Below are 15,699 nucleotides of genomic sequence, written 5' to 3' on the forward strand. Positions count from 1 at the left end.
CCTTTATTGTTGTGTGTTGCACCAGTGTCATGGATAAAAAAAACGTTTCATGATATTTAAGTATACAGATAGACTGACCATTGAAATCTACTTGACTTCACTTCTGCAGTTGTGCTTATATAAAAAAAAAAGCCATTAAGCTCCAGAGAGCTACCCTATGTTGAAGTTGGGAAAAGAATTTTATTGCATTCAGACATGATGGTGATTTAGAAATTAACGGTATCCAGCTGAAAATAATATACACTTTGAAAAAGGTATATTTTGCATCTATAAACAAGTTTAGTAACATTTTCCACTGTTTCACTTTCACTGACAGCTTTTCTGTCTTTCTATATATCCGTCTTAAGCAAGTACTAGAAGTGATCACTGAAAAAGCATTCTAACAATATGACTGAGTTTCTGATTTCTACTACATTTGATACTGCTGAGTTCTCAGAACAGAACAGCAATAACACAGTGTTTGGGGAAAAAAAGATTTACATATTTCGCACACAGTTCTACAGCTGAGAGACAGTGAAGTCAGAAAGCTCCCCCTGCAGAGCAGACTGGAATGGTACAAGCCAGCATTCCACACTAGGGGCTGCAGGAAATCTGTAGTCAGTGGCAGAGCTCCTATAATGCATGGTGAAAAGAAAGCATGTCATTTTAAGCATTTAAGCATTCATAAAAATGTTCCAAATTACACATGATGGATTAAATTTGTTCTGTTTCCTTACCGGGACGCCTCAACTTCCAGATCCTTAATTTTGAGCTTTGAGCCTGGTAATTCTTCATACTGAAGATCAGTTTTTCCTTGAAAATCAAATATAAAATCCTGAGTCACTGTCAATACTGTGAGTGCTGCTTGTTTTACTTCTACTTGACAGGTAATTATTTTAAATATATCATTCGATTATACCATTCGAACTATTCAAAACACAAGCTGAACAGGGACACCTCCACCACCAAGTCTATGCCTTCTTTGTAACTAATTAGTATGGCAGAAATACCCCTTACAATATACTTCAAACATGAAGGAAGCTGTTTAAGAAATACAATTTGACCTTGCTGTGACCTTGACTGTATTTGGATCAATTCCAAAATCTAATCAGTTCATCTGCTGTTATATAAATCCTACAAACATTCAGCCACTCGTTCTTGAGATATCACACTAACAAGAATCTCAGACAGATGGACAACCCAAAAACATAAATCCTCCCCACTCAGTGGTGGAGGCATAATAATCTAAAATAATCTCCTATATCAGTGCTAGCTGAGCTCAACAACTGAATAACCAGATTCTTATTTTTCTAGCAATGAGAAAATCTCTTTTGAATGGAAATCTTTTGAACACTGAATCAGAATCATTTAAAAGTGAAACTTTAGAGTTGAAGTCCGACTTTTTGGTGCAGTCTCTTACCCAGAATGCCTTGGATGTTAGCATTTTTTGGTTGTTGATGAACAACAGGCCACAGAAAAACATCCCCAGCTTTCTTATGAAGGAAGAAAACAATACGCACAGTTCCCATTGTGACGTCTAATTCATTGTTCCTTAGAAAAATTGACATGCTGTGGAAAGAGAAAATGATCAGTTAGTTGAGTGTGTCATGTCCAGCACTCAGTGGAGTTTTAATGATGCTTCGTATGAAATCATCACATGTTCTGTTATATATGACTGTTGTACGTCAGCCTTTAGAGGGTCCCAGCACTGTCCGTGTTTCCAGTGTCTCAGATGGACACCAACACATTCATTTAGGCAAATTACGCAATTGGCTAGAGTGGCACATAAGCAAAGGCTGGCAAATGTACCGAAATAATTTTTCCACCATCGGGAACCTGATTTATGAAAGACATTTTTGAGTGCAATCTGCTTGTAGTGGTTATTTCACAGGAAAAAGTAAGAGCCAATCATGTTTCATCTTTAATAAAAGTCATCAAGTTTATTGTCCACAGTGTAATCTGACGCAGGAGTGCGAACAATGGCTGTGTGAAAAGGTGCATGGTAAGATTAGTCTTGTTTCTCATACTTAGGTCTTACTTAAGGTGGCCTGTAGAGTAATGTTCAGAGAGAGTTACCCAAAAAGGGCAAGACAAGGGCATTGCCTTACTTTATTATTTAGATATAGATAATAAATGTACCTGACTACCAAATAATGATGATAGAGTAGTAGGGAAATGCATAATAATGAGCAATAGAGTAGTAAAAATAATACACAGAAAATGATAAGACACTGAAGAATAATAAGGAACTGATGTGTTGCGCTCTCTATACAATAAGCAACTTTAATTACGCTTTACATTTTCCCCAGTGCACAGTTCTTATACAGAAGTGGTTGATAAAGCCAAAAGCATGCTACAATTAATTTTGGTTTCACTCGACACCTCCATCCTGGACAATGCTTGAGTATCTGTGGTCCTCTTTCACAATTAAAACAATCTCACTATCTGTTAATAACAGTGAATAGTGTGGCTATAGGGTAGTGTATATACAGGAAGGCTGTGCTTGGCTTTCAGAAACCTAGCTCTTACGCTGCATTCATGCTGCCTTGTAAGCGACGCTGCCTTCATGCAACATTTGGACCAGGATTGCAGCACAGCAACAACAGTGGACAGTAGTGAGTAGCGGTAGCAACAAGCTTGCTGGCTAACATTAGTTGTAACTCTAACGTTGATGATTACCTTTTCAAGCAATTAGTATGGCCAGTGTTGTAGATTTAACCAAGTATGAACTGATCTAAAGCCAATACTGCTATAAACTCATTTAAAAGTAGAGAAGGGGAACTTTACGCTGTTCACAGTGTGAGCAGCCATGTTGATTTGACATCACTCTGTAAATGGGGAAGGAACTGGTAGACGAGTGGAAGTCGACGAGTGGAAATTTCAAGTTGAGGGGCATTTTTGGTGTCTTTTACCGATTGTAGATGGAGAATTACAAGTTGCAACTTGTAACTGGGAAATCCCCCCTGAAAGACCTATTGCATTTAGTGATTAATAACCATTAGATTTCACTTATCCTGAGTGACCTATCATCTAATCATGATACAGAAGTACTCTGCTTGTTACAGCAGCAAGCATCGGAGTGCCAGAATATCTCATTGCTTTTTGTGTTGTTTCATATTCATGTTTAAAAGGACTTCAGATGGACCACAACAGTGAAGTTTTGTTCTTACCCGTCTGACTCGTGCCTGCTGGGCTCCGGCTGCCCCCATACAAACTTCACACTGTTCTCTCCATTATAGTAGACACTTTCATCACAGCTAATGAGAAGCTTTTCCGTTTTATAATGGAGAGAAATTAGCTTGAAGCCTTTTTCTGAGAGTTGTCCATTCATAGAGAAGTCTTGAGAAGGATAGAGAGAGAGAGAGAGAGAGAGAGCAGAGGAAATGTTATACCCTATCCCTTCAGAGCTTTTTGTACCTGCCCTTCAGTGTTATGGACTGATACATAATTTATAATTTATAATAATATGATTTCAGTATGTTCAGTATTTCCAATATGTCTGGAAAAGCATGTGGTCCTTGATTTGCAAATGGGGTCGCCTCTTTTGTTTCATTCAGTTACTGTACAAATGAATATTAGAAATATCAAATACAGATTTTATGTGATAATATTTTTAAATGTTACTGGGAGACACATTCAGACAAGCCACATTTAAATAAATATGTGCTATTTTACTTCTGTATTTTATTTTACTTTATTTTACTTATTTTGACACACTGCACAAGTTTAGTTCAGCAAAAAATGTATGAATTTCCCTGGCCATCTACCGTAACAAACCAGCATTGTGTCTCAGATCACATAGTTATAGATCTCTTTTCTATGTCATTATTGAGCACTAACTGTTTTGTGTCCTCTGGATTTTCCAGATTAGTAAATACTTTTGAATGTGAAGTTAGGATTTTCAATTAGGGACACAGCCCATGACAACAATCATGATGATGGCGGAAAGATTTAAGAGAGAACAAGATTATCAGTGTGTTTCACTGCGTGAATGAAATTGTTACACATTACATATACAGTATGTATGTTACTGACATAGTAAATGTTTACATGCTACAGTAGTCCTATATTATAAATCTGGAATGAAATAAAACTGTATGGTGGCCAAGGTTTGGGGTTACAGAGAATTTATAATATCCATTTGGGGTTGTTTTGCCCAAAAGGCTTGGGAACTCCTGAACTAAAAGCTCACATAACCGTAAATGTCCTGCCTCCAGAGACAGGCCTCACTTTACACTAGTAGTTTGTTTGCCCTCCAGCGGGGCTTCTCCAGCAGTAAACAGCTCTCGTAAATCCCTTCACAGTTCTCTGCACTTAACTAGCTCACTAAATTACTGATAGGTTTGTTTAGATTGGGCGGGGCGCGAGTCAGTCAAGCAGATTAACCCAATGTGACTTCCTGTTTAAGATGGAAAAATATGTCAGCATGCTGAATCTAACTGCAGCTAGCAGCTATTTAATGGAAACCTGATATTTCATGAAAACCAGTTTAATAATACTAAAATGGTAGTTTGAACATATGAAGCTAATGTGGCTAACAATAAATGACACATGGAGTAACCTGGTCCCTCACTACTAAACTTTCCATGAAGTCAAATGAATAATTGTAGGTTAGCAAAGGAAGAAGAGCTTATTAAATCGCCCACCTGATGAGTTGTCCAAAAGAAGGAGGAGTTTGTGGCCTACAGGTGCGTCATAACAGATCGGTTTTGGCTGTGCGGAGATTAAGAACCTCACGTCCCTCACTGTGAGAGAGAATGAGTAAAGAACGATGACATCCTGCACTGAAGTCAGAAATAGTGAGATGCAATAAATGCAGATTTTCTGAAAGCTGTAATAGTACCTGAAGGGGGAGAAGTGGGAGCTAGTTTAGGTTTGCTGGTGGATCTTGTGTTGGGTCGTGGTCGTCGAAGCCCAACTGTTGTACAAATAGGCATGAAATTAACTTAGCTTTATTGAGGTAATTCAGTTTAGTTTTAAAAAGTATATAACAGGTTTTTGGTACTCTTTAGACATTCTCAGACCTTTAGCAAAAGCACAGTATTTTAATTTGAAGCTTTGTTATAAACTTTAAGCAGCTGCATAGTTAACTATGTAACATGCAGATTTTATGGACAGTTATTTACCACAGCATACACCAAATATACATGATTTTCTAACAGTAAAAACGCACAGTATATGTAAAATGGTATATTATTGTTTTGTAAAAATGAAAAAATAAATAAACTTCAGCTACATTATCAACAAGATGCAACTCAAATATTAATGTTGTCTGTTCAAAAAGTGGTGTGTTTCATTCTGACCAAGTCAAGGTCTACTGTCTTCCATAAACGTTGGATAGACACAAAGTGATCTTTCAACTGTTTCACATGATTGTTATTATTATTATTATTATTATTATTATTATTATTATTATTATTTTACAGAAAACTGTTTTCTTTTTCAAATATTCAGACCATTGGACAAAGGACCGGTGTTAATGAATGAAAGAACTTCAGTAAAACTGGCCGAAAAGGCATAACATCAAACAAGCGTAAAATATTTCTTAACAACATGAAACTCTTTATATCTTCCAAGTTTTGAAGGGATGTGTTAATAATGGCTTTGAAATACAGAGATGGAAAATTCGTTTTGTCAAATCCTTTTTAAGGCTAGATTAAAGGTAGTGTACACCATCACAGCTTTAATGTGTAGAACATAAAGGAAGAAGAGAAAAAAGGTAAAAATCACTACACTCCTCCAAACTCAGGTATAGAGTATTTTTTATTTATTTATTTTTTAAAGCAGTTAAGCTCCTGTATTAGCACCATAAACATTTTAAGCTACACAATAGGCCATTCAGCTGCTTGAAAGCCAAGTTTTAACACTATAGACATGTCGGATTTGGCTCATACTGATTAATGAGCAGTCAAGAGTGCAACTGACGTCCTTTTTTTTTGTAATTGAAAAAACATATGTACTTGACTCGTTTTGTTATTTGAACAGTTCAAAGCTTCATACAGATTGCACTGACATACCTGGCCAGGTGCAACAACGCTAATTCAGCATCTCTTTCACCGGTAACAAATTACTCCATCATAGAAAAAACCTGTCAGTGTTTGTTCAGCATTTTACAACCTTTATTGCTGTTAAGGTTTTTTTCAAAGCACCCAGTTCTCGCAGGAGAATGATCTGGCTTTTCTGGATGCTTGCAGGTTTCAGATTGAGATGAGATGGAGTGAAGGGGTGTTAGGGGGCGTGTCTATAAAATGACCGACAAGAGGCTCATGTAGACACAAACAAGCACTTCAGACCATAATGTAGTTTTCCAAACAAGTTTTCTCAGCCACATAATACACTCGTGCTGAGGCCATGGTTTAAACAATTATTATTTTTTCATGTTCTACATATTTTCCATGGTTCATCACTGGTTATATTTGTTTTGATGTGCTGAAATAAATAAATATTATTTTTTAATTTGCCAGTTTGTAGCTACTTGTACATTTTTGAGCACATTCACACACACACACACACACACACACACACACACTGCGTTTGTGTTTATGCTGACTCGTTTTCTGCTACGATCAATAGAGTTATAATTATGTCTCATGGTTTATTCAATAGTGGACATGTTTAAATTATGTTCATTAAGTCAGCTAACTATCTATTAATGACGGTCAAATTTATACTGTATATAGGGATAAAATTAACTTGTAGCTGTATTACTGTAATTAAGCTTAGATTTCAAAAAGTATATAAAAGGTTCTTCTAACTGTATATTAATTAAGATATTTAGTGAAACTCTGAGCAATAGAAGGTCCTCATAAAAGCCTGGGTGATGATGTGTGTGCACGTCAGGAAAACTTGCCCAGAAGGGATTTTAAAGGTCACGCATATTTAAAATGTTTCTTAAAAACACTAATATATTCATTATATTTTCCAAGTTTTGAAAGGATGTCTTAAAAACAGTTTTGAAATGCAGGATTAGAGGTTAAGGCTAGGTTAAAGGTACTGTTTGTGTCTTTAACATCAGTCCTTTAATATGTTTATGTGTAGAACATAAAAGATAAAAGTGATAGACTTACTCAGTAAGGGAACGGATTCTGAAATAAAAAAAAACATAGAAATTAGTGCACTCCTCCAAATGGAGATATGTGTAAATATATGCACACACACAGTAAGACTGATGTTTATGCGTACCTTTACTAGTATCCAGCGAATGTATTGAAATTGAATAATCTTGTAGACGCAGTTTGGCACCTTGGATAAGCAATGTATATAATTACATGAGCCATGTATAAACTTATTAAATTAACAAAAAGGCTAAATAAGCAAGTACACTTTTTTGTGCTTTCATTTGTGCTTTAAATCCATTTTTGTATAACCTGCTTTACAACAAGCATTTTTTAAAAAAAATCTCTCTGCACTTTGGTTCTGAAATCATCGAATGGTTGTGGGTAATGCACTTTATTAGAGTGTCATTAGCGTAGGAGTTATTCACAGATTTTCTGGATCAGTTGGGTGTCGTTGACCAGTGGTATATAACATGAACATTTCCTAAATCATAAGTGGAACTGCCCACTTTCGCATGAGCTCACAGATAGCCATGTTTTGATTGACGAGGAGAGAGTAACGCCATCCCTCCCAGCAAGAGAGCACAGATAGCTGTGCCATTGATTCATACTTACGATTTCAAGATGATCGGGTCGGTGCTTTTCTGTTATGCCACTCTGAAGCCATGCATAATTTGACTACTTGTTCATAACTGTATTTTGTCTCGAGATTAATAGATTAATATTGGGGTACATGGTAAGCGATTGAAAATGCTGGCTTTGGTTTGCTCGCTTGTCTTGTTGAGGATGGTACATATCGACAGTCTTTCCCACTATTACATGCTAAAACACAACTGAAATTTCTGCCATATCCCTTCCACTTACAACATGAAGATGGTTTATGTTTGCGTCTCATACTATGATGACGTTTGGGTGGTCTCATCCCTTCTTTGGGTTTATGAGCAACCTGTGTCTCCTCTTCCTGTGGCTTAGTGACCACCATGGAGGTGAGTGGAGTCACAAATTCATACTTCAGAGAGAGATCCAGAGCTTTTTTTCTGGCTGCTTCTTTCTCCTCTCCTTTGAGTGCCACTCTAATACACACAAATGCAAACGTCACAAACACACTCTAAAATGTTATTTCCTTATATAAGGCATTAAATGGGCTGAACACTCACTCTTTCTCCAGGAGCTGTTTCACTGTAAGATAAGCCCACAGCCTCTGGATAAAGTTTTCATGTTGTGGTAAAACATCAATGACGTCTTTTGTCGACACGGAGTCCTGGTATGTTACGTTTGTGTTTTTCTGTAATAAAAGATGTTAAAAGTGGAGAAGAGAGAACTACAAACTATTCTTTTCTGATCACGGAACCTGTAAAGCAGATGCTCTGCTTATACAGATAAAGACTCAGTTTGGAGCCATTTTTATCTCAGCAGTACACACAGGATTCTCAGAATCCGAACGAGGAAGGCTGTAGCATTTACAGTTTTTCTACCCCTTGCATGTTTGATTCAAAAGGAGAATAAATAAATAAATAAATAAATAAGCAGCAGATTTACAGGAAACTGGAGTTGAAGAACAGAACTGTAAGAGCAGTGCTGATCTTACTGAGATTGCGATGACCTCAGTTTGGAAAGTCTCCAGGCTGTTGTCTGTGATTTGCCCAGCTACCACGATCTCTGAGCCGTTATAATACTGCCTGAAACTGGTCTGGGTGAGATTTGCTGCTCCGATGTAGTTCAGTTGGACATCAGTTAAGAGCGGAGTTGCCACTTCCTTATAGAAACCCTACCAAAGCATGAAATGGTATTGAATCTCTGCCACTCCACCACTGTTTAAAAGAATATACCTGAAAATTGCTAGAGCACTGTATCCCACCTCCAGCTGGAGGTCAGCATCTGAGTCCTCATAGATCCTGCGAGCAACTCCATTATTTTCCAGAGCCATTTTCTCCAGGAAATCAAAGCTTACATCAAATCCAAACCCCAGGCAGTAAAATGGAAATTTACCACCAATGACCTTTTTGATGTTGGCCTGAATTCTGTCTGTTTTTGTTTCACCTGTAGGAAACCAGATCGTACCTGAGGACATCTTTATGATACACAATATGCATCACAGTATCAACACACTGGGATTAAAATGTTCTATTGAATTGTCAGCTAAAACCTCTTAACTCCAAGGTCTTGGTAATTACTTTTGCTGTGGTTTGCTAATGAAGCATCAAGAGAACTGTGGAAGGATATTATGAGAATGTTTTATTCCCAATTTTAAAAAAATGAACAAACTTCATGGAAAATAGGAGAGAAAATAAAATGTAATAAGAATGTACAAAAATTGATGTTCAATCTTGGTTGTGTGACATTTATATTGCTAGACTTTAGACAAGAGGAGTAGATGGATGCAGTTTTGTAGACAGAGGGAACGAGACTTAGAGACAGAGACTGTTTAAAGTGTGTTGTGAGGTGCGTGGTGAGAATTGGTAAGCAAGCCTTAACTAAAGAGGAAGACAGAGGGTGGAGGGTGGAGGTAGATGACTTGGAAGCAGTGATAAACTCAGCAATGTAGCAGGAATCAACAAAGTCAAATGCAGAGAAAGATGCAGAGAAATGCAAGATGAGTGACAGGCAGTAATGATGGGAGAGAAAAGGAGAGTGTATGGTAATGGAGATAGATCCAGCCAGAGAGTTGTAAATATTGGAGAATTTGCTTTCAAAGAAATGAAGAAAAGAGTTGCAGAGGTCAGAGGAAGCAGGTAAATTGTTTTACGGGGGTTTGAGTAGTTTGGAAAAAGAGAGCAAAGGTTCCTATGAGTGCTTCATTTGAGTCTGATAACCAAATGTAAACGTTTAGTACCTGTAGTGGGCTGTCCATCAGTGAGCAGGATGAGGATGGAGGCAGAGCCCTCTCGGGGGTATCTCTTGATCATATCCACCCCCTTCAGCACGGCAGCATTGATGTCTGTGGCTGAGGGGAAGATCAGTAATGAGTCGTTTATCAGTTATTAAATCTATAAGTTAATAAACAGCTGTTTTGTCTCTGTAGACCAGACTGGATCATAGCCCTCAAACTGTGCTACAGTTTATTGCAACTTTTTTAATCAGTAAAATCTATATTTAGTCATTTAAATGAGTTAGGGGTAAACTTTAAACTTTTTGCAGACAGGGACCCCATCCATGGACCACCTCTGTACAGATTTATTTTATGAACTAATTAAATATTAGGCACATTATTCACAATGTGTACAAAAATATTCTGCCTATTTTTTGGACCTTTTTATTTCTTAGCTTATCCACTTGTTAGCTTAACTTGTTTTTTCATGATTAATGTTTAGATTAAACCCATTTAATATAAATGACCAGGCTACTAGGCTAGTAACTATGAGGGTTCAGTAATAAATACAACTTTAACAATGGTGAGTTGTGATTTCCAGCACTGCTATGGCTCATGCTACAGTATGCTTCATGGACTTGACTTTGAGAATGACTGAAAGTAAAATTCCTAAAAATGTAAACCATAAAAGTGGCTAGCACCATTTTTTTTTATACAGCTCAATAAAATACAGTGCATCTTTACAAAAATATGAGAAGTGCTTTAGCCAAATGGATTAAAATGGATGCAGTATGAGCTTTTTTAAACTACAGTTCTGTAAAGACATTTTATTTTCAAAACCCTGTCAGCTATATTCCCACCATTCAGGCAAGATGCCACTAGGTCAAACTCGGGTTTCAATACTGTATTCAATACAACACAACTGTGTTCAATACTGAAAATGTCTGTACCTCCTCGATCATTAATATTCTTCACAAAGTTCTTTGCCTGCTTCACGTTCCTCTCTGTGGCTTGCAGGAGTTCAGCTTTCCAGACATCTACCTCAGAGTCAAAGATTATCAGGCCAAAGTAGTCATCCTCAGCAAGATCTCCCAAAATCTTCAACATCGCTGTACGAGTCTAAAATGGCAAACATCAGCAGTAATTCCATCTGCATGTGTGTGCTGTCTGCATAGACACATGTACATGCTAACTGATATAATTATAGCTTAATTATCACAAACAGAAAAAAATTCAAATGTAACACTTGACATAGAATAAATAACACATTTCATCATGTTTACCTGATCAATTTTCCTGCCATGCATAGAGCCACTTCGGTCGATAATAAAAACAACATTTTTGGGGATTTGCTGAATATCTGTGGGTGCAAAGTAGTGGACGAAATAACCATTTGATGCCTGAAAAATTGCAAACAAAAATTTAAATTAGAGAAATCACTTTCGTTTCAGATCACAAAGTAGATTCTCTGATGATTAGTGGGAAGGGCATCTATGGCTTTAATGTACATAATCAACTTTTTAGGAAACCTTCATTGGGAAACAGCTGACAATTTTTTTAACCACCTAAGAGCTTAGATTTATGCGATTATGATTCTATAAACACTATTTTCTAGAAAGTACCTGCAGTTCTCCATTTTGGTTTGATCTCTTCACATCATACTCTATGAGCAGGTCTCCGTTTAGTCCATTTTCTCCACAACCTTCACACTTTATTTGCTGCTCGCGAGTGGGGTAAAAGTTCACCCATGCCTGCACATACAAATGAGTAGGTACATTAATTTAATTAGCTATGTGTTGCCAATACACATTCACTAACTTTAAGCACAACATTTAATTCTCACCTCTTTGGTAGACGAGGCCAGAGTACTGATTACAGCACTGGACAGCTCTTGAGATTTCAAACCTCCATTTACCTCCAGGAAGGAAATACCTGGATGCTCATTAATGTAGACATCAATCTAGTGGAGACACAACTTGAATATGAATTTATATATATATGTATATGTAAAACATATAATTATAATATATATATGTAACACTAGGATCTGAGTAATTTTCCAATTTGAACACCTTGAAATCTGCCACAGGCTGCATTGGTTGGGCATTGATTTGTAACTCGTATTTGCCAAGTCGTCGCTTTAGCAGCTCCTCGTAGGTGAGTTCAAAGGTCACCTTACTGAGAGCCGCCACTGTCACTGAGGTTTTAAACTCCTCCAGAGTCCTTCCTACTGAGCTGAAGCCCACAAGAATTCAGGACATTAATTCCTATGCTAGGTATAAACTAATTAAGCATTATGTTAGCTCCTCAAGTCAGTTTATAATAAAATGTTGGGATTCTGTTTAAAAGAATCTGCTTTGAAATAATGTGAAATATAAATTTAATTATCTCATCTGGCTGCATTAAAACACAGCGGCTATAAAAAAAAAAAGTCTACAAACCCCTGTTTGACAATTTGTTTTGCAGTTTGATAGATCTGGAGCATTATTTTGCAGAGTGGAGTAAACTTGCCAGATAAAGATATGCTGACTCTTGGTAAACTCTTACTTAAAAAGACTGAGTGCTGTATATGCAAATGGATGCTTTAACAAAGTATTAGTTAAGGGGTGTGCAAACTTATGCAACCAGGTTATTGTAAGTTTTTTCTTTTTCTTTTTTTCTAAAATGCTTCTATTTGTTTTTCACTTGAATGGTTTGATGGTTGCTATATTACATTAAGGGGGGAAAAGATCTGACGTGATTTATATGAGGGGGATGTAGACTTTTTATATCCACTGTAGCGCTATAACCAGTTTATCATTTTTTTGCCAGTTGTGTTTCTGTGGTACCCGACAAGCCCGGCACTTTCTCCTCGGGATACTGCCTCACTGTACTGCTGCTGCGCCTCTTCTTTCTGCTTCACAACTCCATCATACGTCTTTCCTTCTATGGTCCTGAGGAGACATGCTTATAATCCATATGACATGTACATAATACTGTAACATCAAATAACATCAAATCAAATGTTATATTAAAGAATTCCATATCATTTCTATATTCTATATAAATTCTATATAATTATAAAAGATTTTGAATCAAATAAAGGCTTGTATTAAATCTCCAGTAACATCTATTTATAATCTGTTTTGAATAATCCGTTTTTTCTGCCTTCCATGATGGATAAGGTGTTCTCTACTTCTACTTGGGCTGAAAAAGGACGATGTGGCATTGGAGATTTATGTATGAGAAATTTGCCTCATTTGCTCAACTGAGAGATAAATTTGACCTTTCTCATACACATTTTATTTATCTGCAAGTCGGTCTCTATGTCCAAAGGAATCGTTCAAATTACGTGAGAAAATCTATAGATTGTCCATTTTATAAATCCCTCCTCACTGACCCATATTCTTCATTTAATATTTTGATGGGCATGGGCTGTAGAGAGGAGAGCCCCTTTATACGACAAATGTCATCATTCTTTCCAGTTTATGTAGTTTTTCTGTAACATATTTACTTTGCTTTCTGATGTACATGCATACAGCCTGATCCAACTTTATCATTTTATTCCTATTCTGATTCTGTGGCCAATTCTTCTTAATCTCAGGAACAGACCTTGATGACTAGTATGTTTGCTGCAAAACGGATTATTCTCCTGAATTGGAAATCAGCTCTGTTTTAAAAATAAGTGCAGACTCACGAGGTGCAGATGGAAAGACTGAGACGTTGTGGCGTTAAGGCTCAGAGGCTTGGGGGCTTTGGGGTGGGATGGCGGTTTGTTCTGTTTTTTTTCTTGTTCTCTCGTTGATTATTTCTCTTATACCACAGCAATTTGACAGTGATTTTTATTTATTCATGCTGTTTCCTGACCAGCATTTCTCTTTCACTCTCTCTCTCTCTCAAAGTAAAACAGACAAAAAACCCCAACAGCTCATCATGTAAATGAGCAAATGTTAATGTAAAAATGTAAATGAGTGTGTAAAAGCTTGTTCATATTGACCCACATCCTGAATTTGCTGATGAAAGCGTTCTTGGGGATCTTGACCTGGAAGTGAACCTCTCTGGACTCATTGACCCGGTTCGCCACACGGCTTGTGATGATGGTGATGGCGTAGCGGCTGATTACTGTAGAATTGATGTGGAAGCTGTAGATGTCAAGATCTCGCGACTGTGTTGAGGGGAAAGCAGTGAAATCACAATTTTAATTTTAATGATCAAATTAGTAATGTCTTTCCTTTTTTTATTAACAACTTCCATTCCACATAACGTCCGTTTACATTAATGCCTCCTTTTTCCAAGGAAAATAATTAAACGTCTTAACCTACATGCTGTAACAAACCATAAATCCCGAACAGCCCTCTGTCATGTTCATGTGTAAATTCAAATTTTAGCCACATTTAGAGTTTCATACAATTAAAATATAAAATGAGTGTTTAAAGAATCTATACAAATAGAAATAAAATTGTACAGAAACATTTTTTGCTAAAATAGAAGTTTTTCCACATCAAGCACTTTGCCAATTCCTTTATCTCTCTCAAAACAAACAAATCCATGAATGTGGACCTTAACCCCTGACTTACCTAACCACTACTCTTACATAATAATTATTTTCCAAATTTTTGGAACAAACTGATCAAAAATTATGGTATTTAATGTTGCACGACATTAAAAATATTAGTTAAAGTTTTTGAGCCTGGTATAGTCAATTTAATATACTTTTAAACTGTATATTTTTGTGGTACATTAAAGTAAAGACATGTTTTAAGTAGCTAAAATTCATTTGTTAGACAATCTCAAAAACAGGATAGTTCAAAAGTGTTTTTTAATGACTTCAATTTCCATGCAAACTTATTTAATTTATTGTTACTCATCAAATGGGCAAAGGCATCATTAGCACATATCTTTACATATTTAGTTTCATTAAATCTTTTATGTGTTTAACTTCTGTGATGAAATTTTATAGGAATTATGTCAGTGGTATTTTAATGACCATGATGGATTTCAGGAGGAAGTCTTCTGTTAGAAGATCAGAATTCAACTCCTGGAGTTTAGTAGCTTTGTTGCTATATTAGAGAAATGCTATCAAATCCTCCACTTGATTAAAATAGCTAGAAAACACTGAGCAGCTTTTATCAAGGGTCATTTGATTATTTCAGAAACAGCATACCAGGATGTAAAGCTTTAATGATTGCTGCTTTCTTTCACTGAATCTAAAGAATTTCATTTAAAAGCACACTTTCAAACCTGCAGTATGACCTTTGACCTTACCTTCTTGGTTGGGGCAGAAATGACACAGATAAGCAAGAAGCTCAAGAGAGTTAATCTGATTGTGGCTCGCTCCATGGTGCGACACACACACGACTGATGTCTTACACACACACACACACACACACAAAACCTTAATACCAAATCCCAACAAATCTGCTGTTGGTCAGTGCGTTTGCCAAAAGCAACACCTGTTATGTCAGTGACTGCTTACGGTAAGGCCGTGGAATGTAAACTAAAAAAATATTTTATGGGTTAAGTGTGCTGAGCTGTTGCATCGATCAGGATCTAAACAAACCGTTCAAATGAAATGTGTCATTCTGTATCGAATGATGATAAGAAGGTCACAGCATTTGGACCTGATGGTGGCGTTATTCAGCATTTGTAGCTCTCTTTCTTTGCTTGTAGACAAAAATGTACATTTTGGATCCTATGGAAACTGGTTGCTATGCAATGTAATATGGTTGCTATGCAATGGTATGTAATACACTCTTAATCATCACCATTATCTTGGCTCTGAACCTCTATACCTTCCCCACACTCTCATCCCTGTCTGTCCCTATATAGTTTTCACTTTCCATATTTGGTCAAAGCTTCCTGTTCTCAATAACTCTA

The 15,699-nt window shown here is 36.7% G+C and overlaps 1 protein-coding gene across 2 annotated transcripts; it reads right to left on the reverse strand.

The window, feature by feature from the left end:
* Positions 1 to 160: 160 nt before the first annotated feature.
* Positions 161 to 15,248, reverse strand: LOC113539607 (inter-alpha-trypsin inhibitor heavy chain H3-like). Of its 2 annotated transcripts, none has more exons than XM_053227141.1 (21): positions 15,088 to 15,248; positions 13,824 to 13,987; positions 12,672 to 12,776; positions 11,916 to 12,078; positions 11,687 to 11,803; positions 11,466 to 11,594; positions 11,127 to 11,243; positions 10,794 to 10,962; positions 9,868 to 9,978; positions 8,893 to 9,074; positions 8,623 to 8,802; positions 8,192 to 8,319; positions 7,932 to 8,107; positions 7,162 to 7,221; positions 7,047 to 7,064; positions 4,823 to 4,897; positions 4,626 to 4,724; positions 3,150 to 3,318; positions 1,400 to 1,548; positions 717 to 792; positions 161 to 612 (listed from the first exon to the last, which is right to left on the reverse strand). In XM_053227141.1, exons 1-21 carry the CDS (start codon positions 15,160 to 15,162, stop codon positions 498 to 500), a joined length of 2,577 nt encoding a protein of 858 aa, XP_053083116.1. In that variant the 5' UTR covers positions 15,163 to 15,248; the 3' UTR covers positions 161 to 497. The 2 variants fall into 2 exon arrangements, with proteins under 2 accessions (XP_053083116.1, XP_026791278.3); XM_026935477.3 differs by having other exon boundaries at positions 7,899 to 8,107.
* Between the last annotated feature and the right edge of the window lie 451 nt (positions 15,249 to 15,699).

This window comes from Pangasianodon hypophthalmus, chromosome 20 (assembly GCF_027358585.1).
Source record: "Pangasianodon hypophthalmus isolate fPanHyp1 chromosome 20, fPanHyp1.pri, whole genome shotgun sequence".
Classification (NCBI taxonomy): Eukaryota; Metazoa; Chordata; class Actinopteri; order Siluriformes; family Pangasiidae; genus Pangasianodon; species Pangasianodon hypophthalmus.

What these genes read in the sequence shown, in the direction of transcription:
- LOC113539607 (XM_026935477.3), bottom strand. Translation starts at nt 15,162, where the DNA reads ATGGAGCGAGCCACAATCAGATTAACTCTCTTGAGCTTCTTGCTTATC. An exon ending in ACCAAAATGGAGAACTGCAG is followed by an intron (nt 11,244 to 11,465) that starts GTACTTTCTAGA and finishes GCAATTTTTCAG; the next exon opens with GCATCAAATGGTTATTTCGT. An exon ending in TGATGGACAGCCCACTACAG is followed by an intron (nt 9,075 to 9,867) that starts GTACTAAACGTT and finishes GGTTTCCTACAG; the next exon opens with GTGAAACAAAAACAGACAGA.